Genomic DNA, 19134 nt, shown 5'->3' on the forward strand with positions numbered 1-19134 from the left:
TAAATAAAAAAAGGAAATCTTTGATGACCAGGAGAAAAATAATCTGAAAGGCAAAACAAAACAACAAACATGTTAATGTTAAATCTATGAACCTTAAGGTCTGTGGCCCAGTACTGTGTAAGGGTGGTGTGTTTATATCTGACTTGGGATGGTATCATCAGGACGTGCTGAGTAGGAAGTAACTGAGCTATGCAATAAACAGTGTCTGAAAGGTGACAAATGATAGGGTGGATATTGTCAATGGATGTAAAAGAGAAAGCAAAACTATTCAACTCCATATTTTTTCCACCTTCCTTCTTTACTGAGGAAAATGATCTTCAAAATACAAAAATCTAAAATAAAATGATTAAGAGGAAAACAAAAACAAAGGAAGATTAAGAACAAACCTAGATACTTCAGATGAGTTCAAGTCAACAGGCCCAGGGAAATTACACTCGAGAGAACCAAAAGACCTTGCAAATGTGATCACAGAAATATCTCTGCTTATCTATGAAGAACTGCAAAGAATTGGTAAGGTTCCTAAAGACTTGCAAATATTGACCCAATTTTCACAAAAGAAAGTATATTTAAAACACTGCAGGCTGTAAATCTTAATGTGAATCTTGGGGAAAATTCCATACTAGATAATTAGTGAGATGGTTTGGGAGAGCGTGTGGAAATGGTGACAGTATACCAGTGTGCTCTGGCCCTTTCCTGTCCAACATTTTCATCAATGACTTCAAAACAAAGAATGCATAATTATCAAATTTGCACATAACATAAATTAGAAGGATTAACATAGATGAAAGGTCACAATTCCATATAATAACAAATATAACAATGATAACTGTAAAGTCCAGCATTTAAATTAAAAAGAGCAATTGCACCAGTATAAGAAATAGGTGTGATCTGATTCAGTACATGTAATTCATATAAAAAAAAGTCTTATGGAATTCATTTAATTGATTACAAAGTCAATTTAAAAAGCTGTCAGTATAGAGTGGCTTCTAAAATGATGTAATCTTAGGCTCTATACATGTATATTCATTCATTCAACACACTTTTTTTCAGAAGCACACTACATTTCAAGCATGTTAGAAGTTTAACACATTTACTAACATAGGGATCTCAAGCAAGTAATTTACTCTAAATCTTTCTCCACCTAAAAAGCGAAGGCAATAATAACTAACCTATAATGATGCTATAAGGATTAAATGCTACGATATATAAAAACACCTAACACAGCACTCAGCAAATGAAAACTACTACCTCCACTGTTATTATTTTCTCACCTGTCAAGAAAACTAGAAGAGATTCCTATTTCAAGTGGAGGATGAACTAGATGAACTTATTTCTTATTACAACAAATTACAAGAAAAATAAGGAATAATTCAGATTCCTACTGTTTACATGATTTTATAACTAAATTAGGATACACTATTAAAAGTTATCAATCCAAATGTTTGAGGAGGAGAAAAATTTTAAAATGATTTAGTGATATGTGTGAAAAAAATTACAAGTAACTCCTTACAAATATAGTTAAGTTGAGATCCCTGACAAGCATTGCTAAACAGCACTACTTTTACAAAATATCATTTTGGTACTGTCTCTTTGCATGGTGGCACTAGAGAGGTAGGTTGAAGTAGTGCCATAATTTAGCCAATTACTATGCTTTGGGTTGCAAACAACAGAAAACCCAAAATTAAAAATGGCTTTAATAATAAGTATTTATTATCTCACATACAAAGCAATCTAGAAGTAGAATAATTCTACATTAGTTTAATTCAGAAGCTTACAAGGTCATTAAGTGTCCAAGTTCTATGTTGCTGCTTTACTACTTTCAATGAGGAGCTTTTGTCCTCAGATTTGTCCCCTAATAGCTGCAAGAGGATTGGTTACAGTTCTAGATACAACAGGAAGACACACAAGACCAAGAAGAAGAAGGGGACTGTTTCCTTCCACGCATATCTGTATATCTTCATAACAGTAGGAAAATCTTTCCAGTTTCCACACCCCAAACAGGTTTTCCCTCAGGTATAACTGGCCAGAACTACAGGATATGTCTATTGTTCACTGGTAACCAAACACTGACAAGATTGGAATTACCACATTTATCAGACCATTATCATTCACCACCTGTGCTGAGGCTTGCCTATCTTGAAACACAAAGGAAGGAAACTGAATGGGGTTCTGTCAGAAAAAAGGAACGAGGTTGGGAAAGGTGATTAAAAGATCAAAGCAGATATTCACACACTAAAAAGAGAAATGAAAAATACTTTCATTGTAATCACAGATTAACAATAAATAAGACTGATTATGTCTGATTTTATACTATATAGTTCAGATTTCATGTTGCTTGAATAGCCCATGCCATCCATTTTCATAGTAATTATATGCTGCCTCTTATCATTTTTTGACTATTTCCTATCTTATTTCCTTAACTGGACTGCAAACTTCTTGAGAATTAAAAATCTATCTTTTACATATTCTTCAATGCTAACAACAATCTAAGAAATAGCAAACATCAATAAATATTTACGAAAAGCTAACATTTATTTCCTATAATAAATAATCTCCCTTCTCATTAAACCTGGCAGATTCAACACAAACATTCATCTCTAATCTTTTCCAAAATCCCACTAAATGACAACAAAGAACTTTAGAAAGTATAAATTCACAAGAATGAGAATAGAATAGAAGACATCAACTGACAAAAAAATTTAACATTTTGCAACATTTTGGAAGCTAGAAAGAGTATGGATATGTTGTAACTGACTCAGCAAACCAAAGAAAGCTAAAATGTAAGCCTGCAAAAGGGGTACATGGTAGGGAAGAGTGGCAATGAGAAGCAAGCCACAGCCAAGCATGGTTGTTCATGTCTGTAATCCTAGCACTTTGAGAGGCCAATGCAGGAGGATCACTTGAGGCCAGCGCTTTGAGATGGGATGGGCCTGGGCAGCATGGTGAGACCTCGTCTCTAAAAAAACGACTAAGCAACTGAAGGTACCAGCTACCAGGTAACCAGATGGAAGTGTATGGTGGGGCAAAAAGCAAAAGGATTGGTTGAAAGTTTATGTAATGAACGGGTAGTCCACCAGATCCCCTCTATACTTGCCCGAGTAACTGCCCTTTTCCATCACTGCACAAGACAATACTATAGAAGACAGCCTCTGGAGAGGCTAGAGAAGCTAAGGACCCTGGACACCAAGCACAGCTAAGGGCAGGGATCAGTTACCACACCACAACCAGGAAGATTAAGCCTGGACAATAAATATCTGAGTGGTGGTGAGCCTGCTCACCTCTTCACCTACTTTCCTTCCCCTGGCTTAAAAGGCTGGTCACAAAATTCATACTATATCCACCCCTCCAACCTCCTCACCCAACCCCTGCCACAACTATCACCTTTGAAAAAATAAACACACCCCAACAGGTAGGAGATGGAGGACTGCTCTTTCTTAAAACTGAACAGCTAACAAGACCTAGAGTTACTGACATCTAGTGGTTCTCCAATTAAAATAGATTCTCAGCTATTCACCCCTCCAGACAGCAAAGCCCCCACCCTAACCTGCTACCCACATGCATACACACAAACACATTTACACACATACCTTCCAATCAGCACTCTTAAATATCAACAGCCAGCCAAGAAAAGCCTGTAATACTATATGCTGAAACAGAAGAAAGAGAGAGAGAGAAGAAAGAAAAAAGGGACTTGGAAAAACAGGACAAAGAAGCAGAAGAAAACTTATATTAAAAAAAAAACTATAGAAAGATGTTATGATACAGCATCCACGAAATGAAAACAGAATTCTCTTTAAAAGAAAAGGAGAGGCCAGACATGGTTGTTCACATCCGTAATCCTAGCACTTTGAGAGGCCAACGCAGGAGGATCACTTGAGGCCAGGGCTTTGAGATGAGATAGGCCTGGGCAACATAGTGAGACCCCATCTCTACAAAAAATATTTAAAAATTAGCTGAACATGGTAGAGGACACCTGAAGTCTTAGCTATTCAGGAAGCTGAGACAGGAGGATTGCTTTAACTTAGGAGTTTAACATTACAGTGAGCTATGATTGCACCACTGCACTCCAGCCTGGGCAACAGAGTGAGACTCTGTCTCTATTTTAAAAAGAGAGAGAGACAACAAATGCACTGAGAGAAAAAAGAACATAGAAAAGATATGATTCTGGTTATTCCATCCAAGCTGGAATGTGGATGTGATGGCTGGTGCTGGAGTAGCCATTTTACACACAAGGTAGAACCAAGTTGAGGATGGGAGAGCAAGATAAAAACAGCCTGGGTCTTTGATGATTGCCAAGCAGCCACTGTACCCCGGACTACCTCTGTTACTATGAGATTAAAAACAAAAGCAAAACAAAACAAAAACCTCTATCTTATTTAACATATGATTTTTCAGTTTTCTGCCTCTTGTACCTTATCCATATAACTAATACAGTATGTGCTACACCGTAAGTTTTTCCCCAAATCCCTACAATACGAAACAAAGAAAATTATGTTCCAGGCTTACTATCTTGTCATTCCTACTAACAATGCTTAAGTCTATCTTACATTAGCCAAGAAAGCTGAATGCTAACACTTCAAATTTCAGGATTACATTCTAATCAAGTTTATCATGTATAATAAAATGAAGGACCTATGGAATACAGCTCCAGGTGTCCACAGCACACTACGCTCATTGTTTTCAGATGTTGCAGAATCACTCCGCTAAGGCTTACCTTCAATTTCCCTTCAGTCTGACTTTCTTCTTTTAAATTCATATTGGATGACTGATGTCCAGCATAATAAATATTTTATCTTTCTACACCTTTCCCCTAAGAATAATATGCCTTTTTGAAAGTGAGGCACTGTCAGACACCTGGAGTCCAAACTTAGTTCTTAACTCTTTTGTCCAGAGTGAGCCCTGCAGCTTTTAAATGTTTTTACATTTCCATAACATATCTATTAAAATAAGCTATTCAATCCTATATAGATTTTAAAAAGTCACTTTTATAATTAAGCTAGACATCCTAAGACAGTGGAATGATCAAGGATATGGAATAAAACCTAGATCAGTATAAAATTAACTGTTTGGCTTAAGGTGATATCACCTACATTATAATTATTCTGATACTGTCTAAAAATTCCACAGTAAGTAAAAATTTCATAAAATGCTAAAGAAAAAAATGTCTGGCAGAGATGGATGGATGTAACTCTGGAATAATCTTGTGACCTCTGGCACAACTAATAAAATCAGTAATATAACCATTCTATCCCCACCCACCTGGTTTTTCCATTGATGACTGATTGGGTGGTACATGTAGCAAGGATCTGAGGGTACTGACAGCAGGCATTTTTGTATAGAATAAACATAAGAAAAAGGAAATCTAAGACAGACATGCCAAACCTCAAAGGAAAAGTAGGACAACAAAGGAAAGAAATGGCCTTAATTTGCTTCCATTCATGTTAAAAAGAACCCATTTACTAAACAACTCCTTATCCATCCTTAAAAGTCACAGTATTACTTATTGCTTGTAAGTAAAGAAGAAATTCAAGGATGACAAAATACTAATCCTAAATTCTAGAAAGACTTCAAATACTAGCATCAAACTTTTCATTTTAATATTCTCAGAACTGATTTTCTCCACTTTTAAAAGGACTTGAATTCTAGAAAGACAGATGGTATCTATGGAAGAAAAAGGTACACTTTTCTGACTTCTATATGCTACCAATTTGAGTAATGAATAATGTTTATATTGAAAGGCTTAATGACCATATCCTCCACTCCCAACCTTCAAAAGAATGAATGAATGAATGAATGAATAAATAAATAAATAAATAAATAAATGGAGGTTCTGCAGCTTAAGACTTATGCTGGGAAAAGTCTTTTTGAAACAAAAAATATCACTGGCCTGTCCCACAGCAAATAAGACAACATAATCTGCCAAATTAATGCTCAGTACTGAGTAAACTTGATGTTTCCAAAAATGCCACAACCACTTCACCAGAGCATGGCAGGTTCTATGCAACCTCTATCATAGTCCCTGAGACTAATTCATCTTCTCTCTACCTATTTCCTCAACTGACTTAGGCAGTACTTCTCAATTGTGAGCTTTCCTCAAAGGGAAGCTGTGAAGCAAGGAAATTCCCTCATATCTCACAATGATTTACTTCTTTAATGTATGTATACCTAAAGAGGATACGAGTTACTGAAAGACACACACTCAAAGTTCAAAAACTTGCCATGGGGTGAATGAAATTAAGGCAGGTACATTAGCCAAAGTTCTCTGCCTTTACATTATAGTGCACCATCAATCAATTTGTATCTTAATTATTAACTGCCTAAAACCTCAATATGTACAATTAAAAAGGTATAGACTTGGCCAGGCGCCACGGCTCACACCTGTAATCCCAACACTTTGGAAGGCAAAACAGGAGGACAGCTTGAGGCCAGGAGTTCAAGACCAGCCTGGGCAACAAAGCAAGAACTTGTTTCTCCAAAAAAATAAAAATAAGTTAGCCACGGATAGTGGTGTGTAGATAGCTTGAGCCCAGAAGTTTGAGGTTGCAGTAGGCTATGATCATGCCACTGCACTCCAGCCTGGGCAACAGAGTGAGACCTTGTCTCTCAGACAAACAAACAAAAAAGCATAGACTCTATTCCTATATCCCTTCCCAGAAAAAGGAATATATGAGAGGTATATATGCAGAACAGAAAAACCAGCTAAAAAATGCATAATGTTGCTAAATCAATAGGAGCTAGGTGTTTCAGCAATGCCTCTTATCTAATACTCTAAATTTAGCTGAAATGAACAACCAATATAAATCAAACTATGTAACTATTTCTTGTGGTAGTAAATGAAACAGCTCACCTTCTCAATATTTATCTGGTGCTTTCTTAACCTTTCCAGGTCTGTTGGGATTACTATCTTAATGAATTTCTGGATAGCTGGTTCAAGACGGCGTAATTTCACTTTTTCTTCATCTTCAGACATCCTAAAAAAATGGTGTATGACCTCCCTGGTAACAGCTGTCTTCTCCACTCATATAGAAAAACCTAAAAGAAAAATATTTCTTTAAGAATGTTTTCAAATCCGTTTCCACTATTTTTAAAAGCCAACGATTAGTTTTACAATTTATTCTAAATCAATAAATAGAAATAAATATTTCTAATGCTGACCTTGAGTGACTTGTTTTTTCTTTATGAAACCACTGATTTTTAAATCTTTTTCTCTTTACAAAAATTATATTTTAGAATGTTCAGACAATATAAATAAATGAAGAATAAAATAAAGTCAGCAGTCATCTCCTCACCTTTTACAAAGAGTACAAAATGTACTCTTTACATTTTGGCATACGTCTCTCCAGGTCTTTTTCTATGTAAGTAGGTATGTATGTATATAAATACTTTTAAAAAAGCTAGGAGTATACTGTCCAAGTTTTCATTTTCTGATCTATCTTGGACATTGAATAACCTTTTTAAAAAAGATATCAAATGGCTTAACACTGATGCTTGTATCAAACTTCATGTCTAATGTCATCATAATGTAACTTTGTAATTACACAACTTCAAATATATTATAACATAATATGCAACTTTTCTCATTGATGTGCTTTAAATTGCCTCTTCCATTTTCAATAAAGTGATTAGTATTGCCTACAACTGATTCAAAAAACCAGTGACAGAGCTGGAATAAGAACCCAGATTTTCTGAAATTACATTGAAATACTTTTTCCACTTCACCAGTAGTTTCCTACTAGTGTTCCAGAAAGTCCAAGGGTATGCATTTGGGGCCAGAGTACAAGGGTAGGGGCTAGAGGTGAGTAGGTTCCAGGACTCCACCCCCTACTTCAGTTGTAGAAACTTTACTTACAACTATTTTATGAATTGGAGCTTATCAGAGCTTATCTAAATAATGGGCTTCACAGCTTAACCAAGCTTGAAAGCCACCATTGTACACCATGCTTTCATGCCATTTCATTAGCCACAACCTCACCCATGTTTAAAAAATTTTAAGTTGAGTATGTTAATACTGCTGAGTTATGCTGTCTTAGTCCAGGGTCTATAAAGATAGGAATTCACATACAGACTTTGTGGAGCCACTGAATCTTTATGAAAAATTGTGAATGAAGGGGCCGGGTACAGTGGCTCATGTCTGTAATACCAGCACTTTGGGAGGCCAAGGCGGGAGGACCACTTGAACCCAGGAGTTCATGGCCAGCCTGGGCAACATGCCAAAATCCCATCTCTACAAAAAAAAAAAAGAAAAAAAAAGTGAATGTAGTTTATTTTGGAGAACAGAGTCCATTGTTTCAAGGGATTCTCAGAGATCTATCATCCCCAAAACATTAAATATTTATCCCCTTTCTTTCACAGTTGAAAATCTTGATGTGTTGGTTATATAGACTGCCTCCAATACCTACCCATTAGTAACTTGGTTTTTATGTTTGATACAAGCTCAAAAGTCAAAAAGGAAAATCTCCAGGTACAAAAACAAAGAGGGTAAAACAGGTGCAACATTGAATGGAAACTGGGGACATATGGAGAAATTCATTACCAAAAGAGACCATCCACAGACCCAACAAAACAGGAAAATTCATACCTAATGGACTAAAGATAATAAAATAATTTTAAAAAGAAACTAAAGTAAGTATATTTTTAAATATCCAAAAACATTCTATTCCAAAAAGGAATAGAATCTTTTAAAAAAAATAGATATTAGGAAACAGTAAGAGGCCAGCCTGAATATAAACCAAGTAAAACTTCTAGAAATGAAAATCTCAAAAGATGTGTTAAACAGTAAATTATATAGATAAGAAACAATTATTGATTGGAAGAAATCACTCAGAACACAGAGGAAAAAAAAGATGAAAAGTATAAAAAAGAAGATAAAAGACATAAAGGATAAAATGAGAAGCTTAATAACAAGTAGGAGTCCCAGAAAGAAAGAACAAAGAAACAGTAAGAAGGAATTATTCAAAGAGAATATACTGATAATTAAAATGTAAGACCTCAAACTGAAAAAGCACATCAGCCTCAAGTAGCATACATTAAAAAGAAACCAAATTTGCCTAAATACATGGAAGGGAAATTGCAAAACATTAAAGATCAAGAATCATTAAAAAAAATGAGAGATAAAAGACCAATAAAGCAATAATATATTGCTTTTAAAAGCAAGATATTAAAAGACAGAAATACCTTCAAAGTGCTGAGAGAGTTGGTATATTCCCAGGTAAATTATCATTTAGAATGAAAGCAAAATAATCATTTTCAGACATACAAGGACTAAGAGAGTTTATTACCAAGCCCCTCATTAAAAGTACTTAAAGGAATATTTCAACAATAAAGAAAATAAACCCAAAGGAATGGAATAGCAAGGAGCAATGAATAGAATAAACTGTTAACGGATAGAATAAATGGGTGGATGAAAGACAAAGAAAATAAAACATTTATTTTGAATAGTGTGATGAAGTATAATAAAAATGTTTCCATGTAAATAATTTTCTATAATTACGTAGATGCTTCACAATTTTACAAATTGGCTATTGTTGGCTATTTAGGTTGTTTCTAATTTTCCACTATTATAAACTACAGTGTAATTACCCTGCTTACACATAAATCCATACTGCTGCCTATAATTATTTCTTTAAAACAATCAACAAAGACACAACCTGTATAAAGGGAGAAAATATTTGCCAACTAGTCATCCAACAAGGGACTAATATCTAGAATGTATGAGAAACTCAAACAACTCAACAACAAAGAAACAAATAGTTCCATTAAAAAGTGGGCAAAGAATCTGAATAGACATTTCTCAAAAGAAGACATACAAATGACCAAAAGGTATTTTTTTAAATGCTCAACATCATTAATCATCAGGGAAATGCAAATCAAAACCACAATGAGATACCATCTCACCCCAGTTACAATGGCTATCACCAAACGGATAAAAAATAACAAATGCTGGTGAGGATGTAGCAAAAGAGGCCTCTTTTTTTTTTTTTTTTCTTTTTAGATAGATTTTCGCTCTTGTCACCCAGGCTGGAGTGCAGTGGCACGATCTCAGCTTACTGCAACCTCTGCCTCCCGGGTTCAAGCAGTTCTCCTGCCTCAGCCTCCTGAGTAGCTGGGATTACAGGCACATGCCACCACGCCCAGCTAATTTTTTTGTTTTTAGTAGAGACGGGATTTTGCCATGTTGGCCAAGCTGGTCTCGAACTCCTGACCTCAGGTGATCCACCTGCCTCGGCCTCCCAAAGTGCTGGGATTACAGGCGTGAGCCACAACGCCTGGCGAGAAAGAGGACTCTTATACACTGTTGGTGGGAATGTAAATTAGTATAGCCATTATGAAAAACAGTATGGGCTGGGTACGGTGGCTCATAGCTGTAATTCCAGCACTTTGGAAGGCTGAAGCAGGAGGATCACTTGAGGCCAAGAGTTTGAGGGCAGCCTGGGCAACATAGCAAGATCCTTCTTCTCTGAAAAATTTAAAAATTAGCTGGGTGTGGTGGTGGGTGCCTGTAGTCCCAGTGACGCCGAGGTGGGAAGATCCCTTGAGCCCTAAAGTGTGAGCCTGCAAGAAACAGTGTTTTTACTACTACACTACAGCCTAGGCAACACAGTGAGATCCTGTCTCAAAAAAAAAAAAAAAAAAAAAAAGAAAGAAAAACTGTACAGAGGCTTCTCAAAAAATTAAAAATAAAACTACCATATGATCCAGCAATCCCACTACTGGGTATTTATCCAAAGGAAAAAAAATCAGTATATCAAAGAGATACCTACAGCCCCATGTTTATTGCAGCAGCATTCACAATAGCCAAGATATGGAATCAACCTAAGTGTCTGTCAATGGATGACTGGATAAAGAAAATGTGGTGTATATACACAATGAAATACCGTTCAGCCATTAAAAAAAAGAATGGGTCGGGCGCGATGGCTCATGCCTATAATCCCAGCACTTTGGGAGGTGGAGGCGGGCCGATCGTGAGGTCAGGAGATCAAGACCATCCTGGCTAACACAGTGAAACCCCGTCTCTACTAAAAAATACAAAAAATTAGCCAGGCGTGGTGGCATGCACCTGTATTCCCAGCTGCTCCGGAGGCTGAGGCAGGAGAATCGCTTGAACCCAGGAGGCAGAGGTTGCGGTGAACCCAGATCTCACCACTGCACTCCAGCTTGGGCAACAGAGCAAGACTCCGTCTAGGGAGAAAAAAAAAAAAAAGAATGAAATCCTGTCATTTACAACAACATGGATGGAACATCTAGCCTGTACTCCCAGCTACTCAGGAAGCCGAGGTAGGAGGATCACTTGAGCCCAGAAATTAGAAGCCAGCCTGGGCAATATAATGAGACCTCCATTTCTAAATAAAAAGGGGGGAAAAAGTTGATCTCCTGGAGGTAGAGAGTAGAGTGATGGGAAGGGGCAGGAGGGATGAAGAGAAGTTGATTAATGGGTACAAACATACAGTTAGATAGAAGGAATACATTATTCATGTTTAATAACACAGTGAGGTAGCTATAGTTAACAATAATTTATTGCATATTTCAAAATAGCTAGAAGAGAAGATCTGAAGTGCTCCTAACACAAAGAAATAATAAATGTTTGACGTGATATATATCCCAAATACCCTGATTTGATCATTACACATTGTATGTATGTATCAAAATATCACATGTATCCTATAAATATGTAAAATTATTGTGTATTAATTGAAAAAAGTAACATAAAAATAAAAAATAAATATCTAGAAATAGAATTATTAGGTAGACAGATTTTTCAAGGTTTTTAAAACATATATATAGCCATATCCCACAAAAGGTTATGCCTTTTATGTTCCTACCAGAAACATAACACAATGTCCATTTATCCATATTCCAAGCAATATACTTAGTATTATCATTCTTAGACATGTCATTGGTGAAAAAAATGATGTCTCATTATTGCTTTACTTTGCATTCCTTAAATTACTAACAGGGTGGATTTATCAGCCATTTGCATTTCTTTTTTTTTTTTTTCTTTTTTTTGTTTTGAGACGGAGTCTCACTCTTTTGCCCAGGCTGGAGTGAAGTGGTGCGATCTCAGCTCACTGCAACCTCCGCCCCCTAGGTTCAAGTGACTCTCCTGCCTCAGCCTCCCAAGTAGCTGGGATTACAGGCACGTGCCACCACGCCCAGCTAATTTTTGTATTTTTAGTAGAGACGGGGTTTCACCATGTTGGCCAGGCTGGTCTCGAACTCCCGACCTCAGGTGATCCACCTGCCTCGGCCTCCCAAAGTGCTAGGATTACAAGCGTGAGGCACCATGCCCAGCTGCATTTCTTCTTTTTTTAATTTTTAATTTTTGTGGGTATATATTAGTAGTAGGTATATATTTATGGGATATTTGAGTTATTTTGATACAGGCATACAATGTGTAATAATCACATTAGGGTAAATGAGGTATCCATCACCTCAAGCATTTATTCTTTGTGTTACAAACAATCCAGTTATACTCTTTTAGTTATTTTTAAATATACAATTGAATTATTATAGTCACCCTGTTCGGTTATCAAGTACTATATTTTATTCATCCTCTATCACTATTTTTTTGTACTCATTGCATTTCTTCTTTCATGAATTGCTTGTTCATGTCATATGCATCTGTTTTTACTACAGGGGATGTCTTTCTCTTATTAACTCATAAAAGGCTATTACATGTTAAATGTATCAATTATTTGTCTAACATTAACATTTCCCAATCTATCACACTGCCTCTTTTCTTTTCTTCTATACCACAAAGAGATTATCTTTATATCTACCATCATTCCTATCAAAATGTTTTTTGAACACACCTGTTGTTCAATAGATGCTGCCTGAACTAAAATATTTCTTCACACGTCCCTTCTATACAATTGCTAATCCTATCACTCTAGTCAAATAGCACAATATGCATAGCCATGATAATGGAGCTTCAATTAGTCTACCTTTAGACTCTTTCCCTCCAAAATGGAATATAAACTATAAAAACATAAACTGTATTATAAACGAATAGCATAACCACACTGAAAGAAGTGAGGAAGAAAAATTATCTAAGCCACTTTAGAAAACAATATTTTAACTGAATACTATAAGCCTAGAGACAAAAAGAACTACACTGTACTCTATTTAGTAAATGTGTTTCTCACAGGAACATAGGTCAGAAATCCTGAAATTACTTTATGTGTATACTAGGACTGAAGAAATAAGAAAATATTTTGTAGAATGCCAAGAGTCAGATTTCTCACTGTCAGATAAAGAAGTTAAAAATAAGGGACAAAACTAGAATGAACCCTGTGGTGTTAGACTAGAAGCAAAGCTACTGGGATGAACTTTTGTTTTTAAAAAGTATATGGATAGACAAATACAGAAATAAATATAGATCTTTGGGTATGCATGGGTATGCATATGTATAGACTGGTGTCTTCTGTGGGGCCCTGGTAGCAATGTTACCCCAGTAGCAATGAGCATCCCTAGAGCACAGATCTTTGTGTTTAAATACTATTCTCCAAAAAAAGAAACTACGGGTCGTTGGAGAAGTGGCTGACTATCAGGGCTGAGGCACAGAAAACACAAGATGAGCCTGGGGCATCCTATGGTACCAGAAAATTAGGAAGTTCCAAAAAAGAAAAAAAAGGATGGAAGCATGCTGAAAAGCTACAGAAAGCAACCTGAAAGAAAACTCCCAGTGATCAAAGCTGGAACAATTTCAAACATAAAATAACACAAGTGTAGGATAACAACCAATAGAAAAACATCTGAGTCCACATGGATACAAATAAATAACGGAATACAAATAAACAAATGGGAAATGGGCAGCTCATCCTTACAGAATAATTTCAATTAATAAAGAAATGAGGAAAGTAGAAAATCATCATTAGAACACCATAGTCATAATAATTGCTGAAGGCAAGATCCACCAATGGATGTGAAATTTAGCAAGGGAAAGTCTGAGGAGAAACAGGACATGCGTACGGTTTAAAAGCTCCCCCCAAGATGTCAATTATAAGGAGAAAAATAAGACCTTTACATTGGAGAATCCCAGCAGACACTCTCTACCAAGTGATCAAGATTAACCTCACGAGCAATAAGTCATATATATCAGCTATGCTCATATGATGAACTGAGAAGGGCACACACACTTTTGTGTTCTTAACAAAAATGTATAACCTTAATCTAATCATGAGAGAACATTGGACAAACCCCATTTCAGGGGCACTCTACAAAATAACTGACCAGCATTCTTCAAAAGTGTAAAGATCAGAAAGAGTATAAAGGCAGAAAAAGACTATCAGTGTAAAGACAGGAAAAGACTGAGGAACTGTCACAGACTGGAGGAGACCAAGGACCCAAGACAACTAACTGCAATGTCGGGTCTTAGAGTGGATCCTAGAATAGAAAAAGGACATTAATACAGAAAAAAAAAATCACAAGTTAGTAATTCAGTTAATAGTATTACACTAATATTAACTTCTTGCTTTTGATAATTGCGCTATGGTATGTAAAAAATTATTAATGGAGGCAACAGGGAACTCTATTACTTTTGAAACTTTTCTGTAATTGTAAAATTATTTCAAAATAAAAAAGTTTTTTAGTATAAGAGGATGTTTCACGTAAGACAGGTAAAAACATTTAGAAGTTAAAGAACTGCAATCGTATTCACTGCATTAATACTTGGAGAGAGGGGTGCCAGGACTGTGCCAGGTGCTTTACAAACTTTATCATGTAGTGCTTACAACTAATATGAGATGGGAACCATAATACTCATGTTTCCCAGTAAGTTACTTAGAAGGTTATTAATAAGTGAAAGACCCCATTTCTCAGGAAACCCAGCCCCCAAAAGTGACGAACACCTTCCATCGGCCCAGAGCTCCCACTTTTCGGGATGCTAGTGGCGCCCGATTTCTTCGGGCCCGCCGCTTAATGTTTCTGACTTATGGAAGAGATACCGAATTTGGAGAGAAAAGTCAACGTAATGTCTCCTCTCTGAACCTCGGTTAGCTAAAAGGAGGGAGCCAAGGTGTGGGACCTTCTGCGAACCACCTCTGGGTTTGGCGAGCAGGGGCTTCCGGCCTCTCGCTCCCAGTCCTCCGAGCCTCACTACCATCGAGCGTCGCGTCATTCCTCGCAGTGTTACCCACAGCACACCTGGGCCACACACACCAAACGCCCCTACCAGCGAACGGATGCGCGGGTCTGTCCCGGGACCCAGACGCCAGCGACCCTGGCGACCCGGGGCCTACAGCGCGCCAGAGACAGGACGCGCGCCGGAAACTTTTCCACCCCGCGACCCCGGGAGGCCGTCCTGCTCGCATCGTCTGCGGCCTCCCTATACCAGCTTCTAATAAAGCTTCCAAAAACGAAACCAAGCGAGGCTCCGCCACTTCTGAAAAACAGGAGGAGCCACCATGGCGCTCGCGCTTCGGATCCAATGCCCTACTTGCCGCCCAGCGCCTCTTGCGCGCGCCACACGGGCGCCAGGCCCACCAAGCCTGTGAGGGCCCGACGCCCCCAAAGGCGGCCTCCAGAGAGCCCCTTACCTCCCGCCGGGGCGCTCGAGGCCGATCGGTGGGCACGGCGCAGGCGCAGGAGCGACGGGGCGGGGCGTCACGAGGGGTGGGCAGGGTTGGGCCCCGCCCCTGCCCTGCGAGGCCCCCAGGCCGGGCGCGGGGGGCGCACAGGTGAGTGCAAATGCGGACGCTGCTGAGAACAGCGAAAGCCTTTTTCAAAAGTGATCTTGATTTACGTTATGGGGTTGTGACTCGAGCCAAGAGGAGAGAGACGCACAAACGCTCTTTAGGTCTGCTTGTTGTGTTTAAGACAATTCATGCTTGTATGGCCGACTGCATTTCGCAGTTTTCCTGTCCGTTTTCCTCTGTTCTTCCTAGAATTTTATTTGCGGGTTGGGCATGTATTCTTAGCTCTGTTTTGAAACTGAAGCTCAGAAAGGTGGTGCCTCCCCATCCCGTCCCCAAAAGCCCTGTGAAGTGGACAGGGCAGGAGTGCCATCTTAATTGCAACAGGTGTAAAAATTAAAGCTCAGCAAATTATGGTTTCCTCCAAAAACTGGTGGAGGGCTTAAGGCAAAGGTCTTTATCCCGATTTTATAGATTATGACTCTGGGGTTTAACAAAGAGTTTTAAGTGACTCACTCCAGTTCAGCCAGCTTATGACAGAGCTGGAACTCCAACTGGGTGTCCTAATTTCCTTCCCAAGTTATTCCAGTTAGACCAGCTGCAACCACATGAACAAGCAGGTGGCCGGCTTTGAAGCCTTGTCCAAGTCACAGGTCCTCCTCTCTTCATGGCCTAACTTCCAGATCCAGCCCTTTTAAAAAGATGTCTGTGAATATTCAGATGACGTGCTTAGAATGTATTCACTAATGGTATTGTCTCAGAAGTGATCAGGATGTTCAAACCACAGTTAAGGAAACTGAGTTCTTAGGGTCTTCCAGTAGAGTAGGAGGTAAACAGGGAAGATTAGGGGCCTGTAGATCCTTTAAAAAGCCTTGAAAGACAATTTCTAAAACAAATCACCAAATCTACCAAGCAATTTGGATTTTCTTTGGGGACATAATGTATGCTGATATTTGTTTTACAATGAGCTCCAGAATGTATTTATCAAATTTTGATTCTAAGGAGAAAAATTGAAGTATTAGGCAATACTGTGAGAAAATGTTTTTTATGCAAGGATCAGTGAAACAAGATCTTTTGAAATAAAAGATCATTTGTGTTAAGTTCTGAAAAAGCTTCCTCAGGTACAAAATCAGGAGGTGTGGTACTCAAAAATTCTAAATTTGAACCTGGACTTCTAGGCTGTTATATGTATGTTTGCTGTAAGTTAGGTGTGTCAAAGTAGTAGGACAAACCTTTTTTTTTTTTTTTTAGAGAGAGTCTTGCTCTTTTGCCCAGGCTGGAGTGCAGTGGCATGATCTCAGCTTACTGCAACCTCCACCTCCCAGATTCAAGCGATTCTCCTGTGTCAGCCTCCTGAGTAGCTGGGACTACAGGCGTGTGCCAACACGCCCGGCTAATTTTTTGTATTTTTAATAGAGACGGAGTTTCACCATGTTAGCCAGGATGGTCTTGATCTCCTGACCTCGTGAGCCGCCCGCCTCGGCCTCCCAAAGTACTGGGATTACAGGTGTGAGCCACCACGCCCGACCAAAACTTTTTAATCTAACTGTTGGTTAGCTTGATTTATAATCTTTAAATATTCAAACATATGGTGTGTGGACCTCTTTTGTGTACTCTGGGTCATCAAGTTGTTAGGGGCAGGCCTGCTACTACTGGCCGACATTTTCCTGAAGTCCTAACTGAACCCAGCAAGTCCAAACAAAACATTAAGTGTATATGTTGGAAAGAAAATTAAAGAAAAATTCTTAGGGTATTATGATTGATTGCTTTCTTGGAAAATCCATGGAATAAACTGAAACTAATTCAATAAGATGGCTATAAAATACCTCTCCTAAACAACAATCATCAATTTTAAAATGTAATGGGAAGAAGACTGGGCGTGATGGCTCATGCCTATAATCTCAGCACTTTGGGAGGCCAATGAGGGAGGATTGCTTGAGGCTAGAAATTCAAGACCAACCTGGGCAAAATAGTGAGACCCCATTTCTAAAAAAAACAAAAAAAACGTAGCTGGGTATGGTGGCATGTACCTGTAATCCCAGCTACTCAGGAGGCTGAAACAGGAGGATCAGTTGAGCCCAGGAGTTTGAGGCTGGAATGAACTATGATCCCACCAGCCTGCACTCCAGCCTGCAGAAAACACTGACACCCTGTCTCAAAAAAAAAAAATTGAAATGTACCGGGAGAAAGATTACATTCAAAAATGACAAAAATCAAGTTTGTGTTTATAAGGAATTACAAGACCTATTTGAAGAATTGAGAATAATAGCTAGATGAGGGATAGGGGTAGGAGGAAGGATCACAAAGGGGCATAAGGAAACTTTGGGAGTGATAGAAATGTTCATTATCTTGATTGTGGTAATAGCTGCATGGACGTATATATATATCAAAACTTACCAAATTGTACACTGTAAATATGTTTATGTGTAAGTGCTTATTGTATGTCAATTATACCTAAATAAAGCCATGTAAAAAGGGAGGGGGGAAGAAGTAGCTTTTTATTTGATTGCATGTGATGTGTAAAGCACTTGGTTAGGCGCTTTACATGCAATATGTTATTTAATACTGATGAGAACCCATGAAGTAGGTATTACAATCACCCGCTTCATACAAACTAGGAAATTGAGGCTTAGAGAGTAACTTGACCAAGGTCCAAGTCTCATATACTACATAACAGGAGTAAGACTCAAATCTTACGTAACAGTATTTATACTTTAACCTGACTTCCATATTTCCATAAAAGATACAAGTAAAGACTTGACTATATGGAAAAGTAATACAGTCAATATTGTAAAGTTGTCCATTTCCACCAAACTAACTTAAAAATTTATCAAAATCCCATTATGATTTCTTTCTCTTTCTTTTTCTTTCTTTCTTGTTTTTCTTTCTTTTCTTTCTTTTTTCCTTCCTTCCTTCCCTTTCTTTTCCTTTCCTTTCTTATTTCCTTCCTTCCTTCCCTTTTTTCCTTTCCTTTCTTATTTCCTTCCTTCCTTTTCCTTTCCTTTCTTATTTCCTTCCCTCCCTTCCTTCCTTCCTTCCTTCGTGTTTTGTTTTGAGATAGAGTCTTGCTTTGTCACCCAGACTAGAGTGCAGTGGGGGTGATCATGGTTCACTGCAGCCTTGACCTCCTCCCGCCTCAGCTTCCCAAGAAGCTGGAACCACAGGTGTATGCCACTATGCTGGGCTAATTTTATTTTTCTAGAAATTGGGACTCCCTGTGTTGCCCAGTCTAGTCTCCAATTCCTGAGCTCAAGTGATCCTCCTACCTCAGCCTCCCAAAGTGCTAGGATTACAAGTGTGTGCCACCACACCAGGCCCCCTTTATGATTTCTATAATAAAACATTTTTAAAAATCCAAATTGATTTTGCAACTATTACTCTTTCTTCTTAGAATGCCATTTTTTGCCTGCTTTCCCCCATCTCTTTCCCCCCACCCCAGAGTAAAGAAATTACTCTTTATTCTGCTGGACTCAAAAGTCATCTCACCTAGGAAGCTTCTCCCACT

The 19134-nt window shown here is 38.1% G+C and overlaps 1 protein-coding gene and 1 long non-coding RNA gene across 9 annotated transcripts in view; one reads left to right on the forward strand and one right to left on the reverse strand.

Annotated features, from left to right (window-relative positions):
• Positions 1 to 15615, reverse strand: part of STX17 (syntaxin 17) — a 67919-nt gene extending 52304 nt beyond the window's left edge. The window contains exons 1-2 of one of the 6 annotated variants that reach the window (XM_003820634.6): positions 15534 to 15615; positions 6848 to 7032 (exon numbers count right to left, since the gene is read on the reverse strand). In XM_003820634.6, coding sequence (XP_003820682.1) covers positions 6848 to 6970 — 123 coding nt within the window. In that variant the 5' untranslated portion in view covers positions 6971 to 7032; positions 15534 to 15615. Of the gene's footprint in view, positions 1 to 6847; positions 7033 to 8062; positions 11013 to 11056; positions 11497 to 15036 lie in introns of those variants that run through there. The other 5 variants (XM_014346208.4, XM_008974075.5, XM_008974076.6 and 2 more) reach the window with 5 other exon arrangements.
• LOC134728530 (uncharacterized) overlaps positions 15592 to 19134 on the forward strand; it is a 56415-nt gene continuing 52872 nt past the window's right edge. For all 3 annotated transcript variants that reach the window (XR_010109019.1, XR_010109021.1, XR_010109020.1), the window contains exon 1: positions 15592 to 15674. This is a non-coding gene — a long non-coding RNA (uncharacterized LOC134728530). The remainder of the gene's footprint in view (positions 15675 to 19134) is intronic.

This window comes from Pan paniscus, chromosome 11 (assembly GCF_029289425.2).
Source record: "Pan paniscus chromosome 11, NHGRI_mPanPan1-v2.0_pri, whole genome shotgun sequence".
In the NCBI taxonomy this organism is placed as follows: domain Eukaryota; kingdom Metazoa; phylum Chordata; class Mammalia; order Primates; family Hominidae; genus Pan; species Pan paniscus.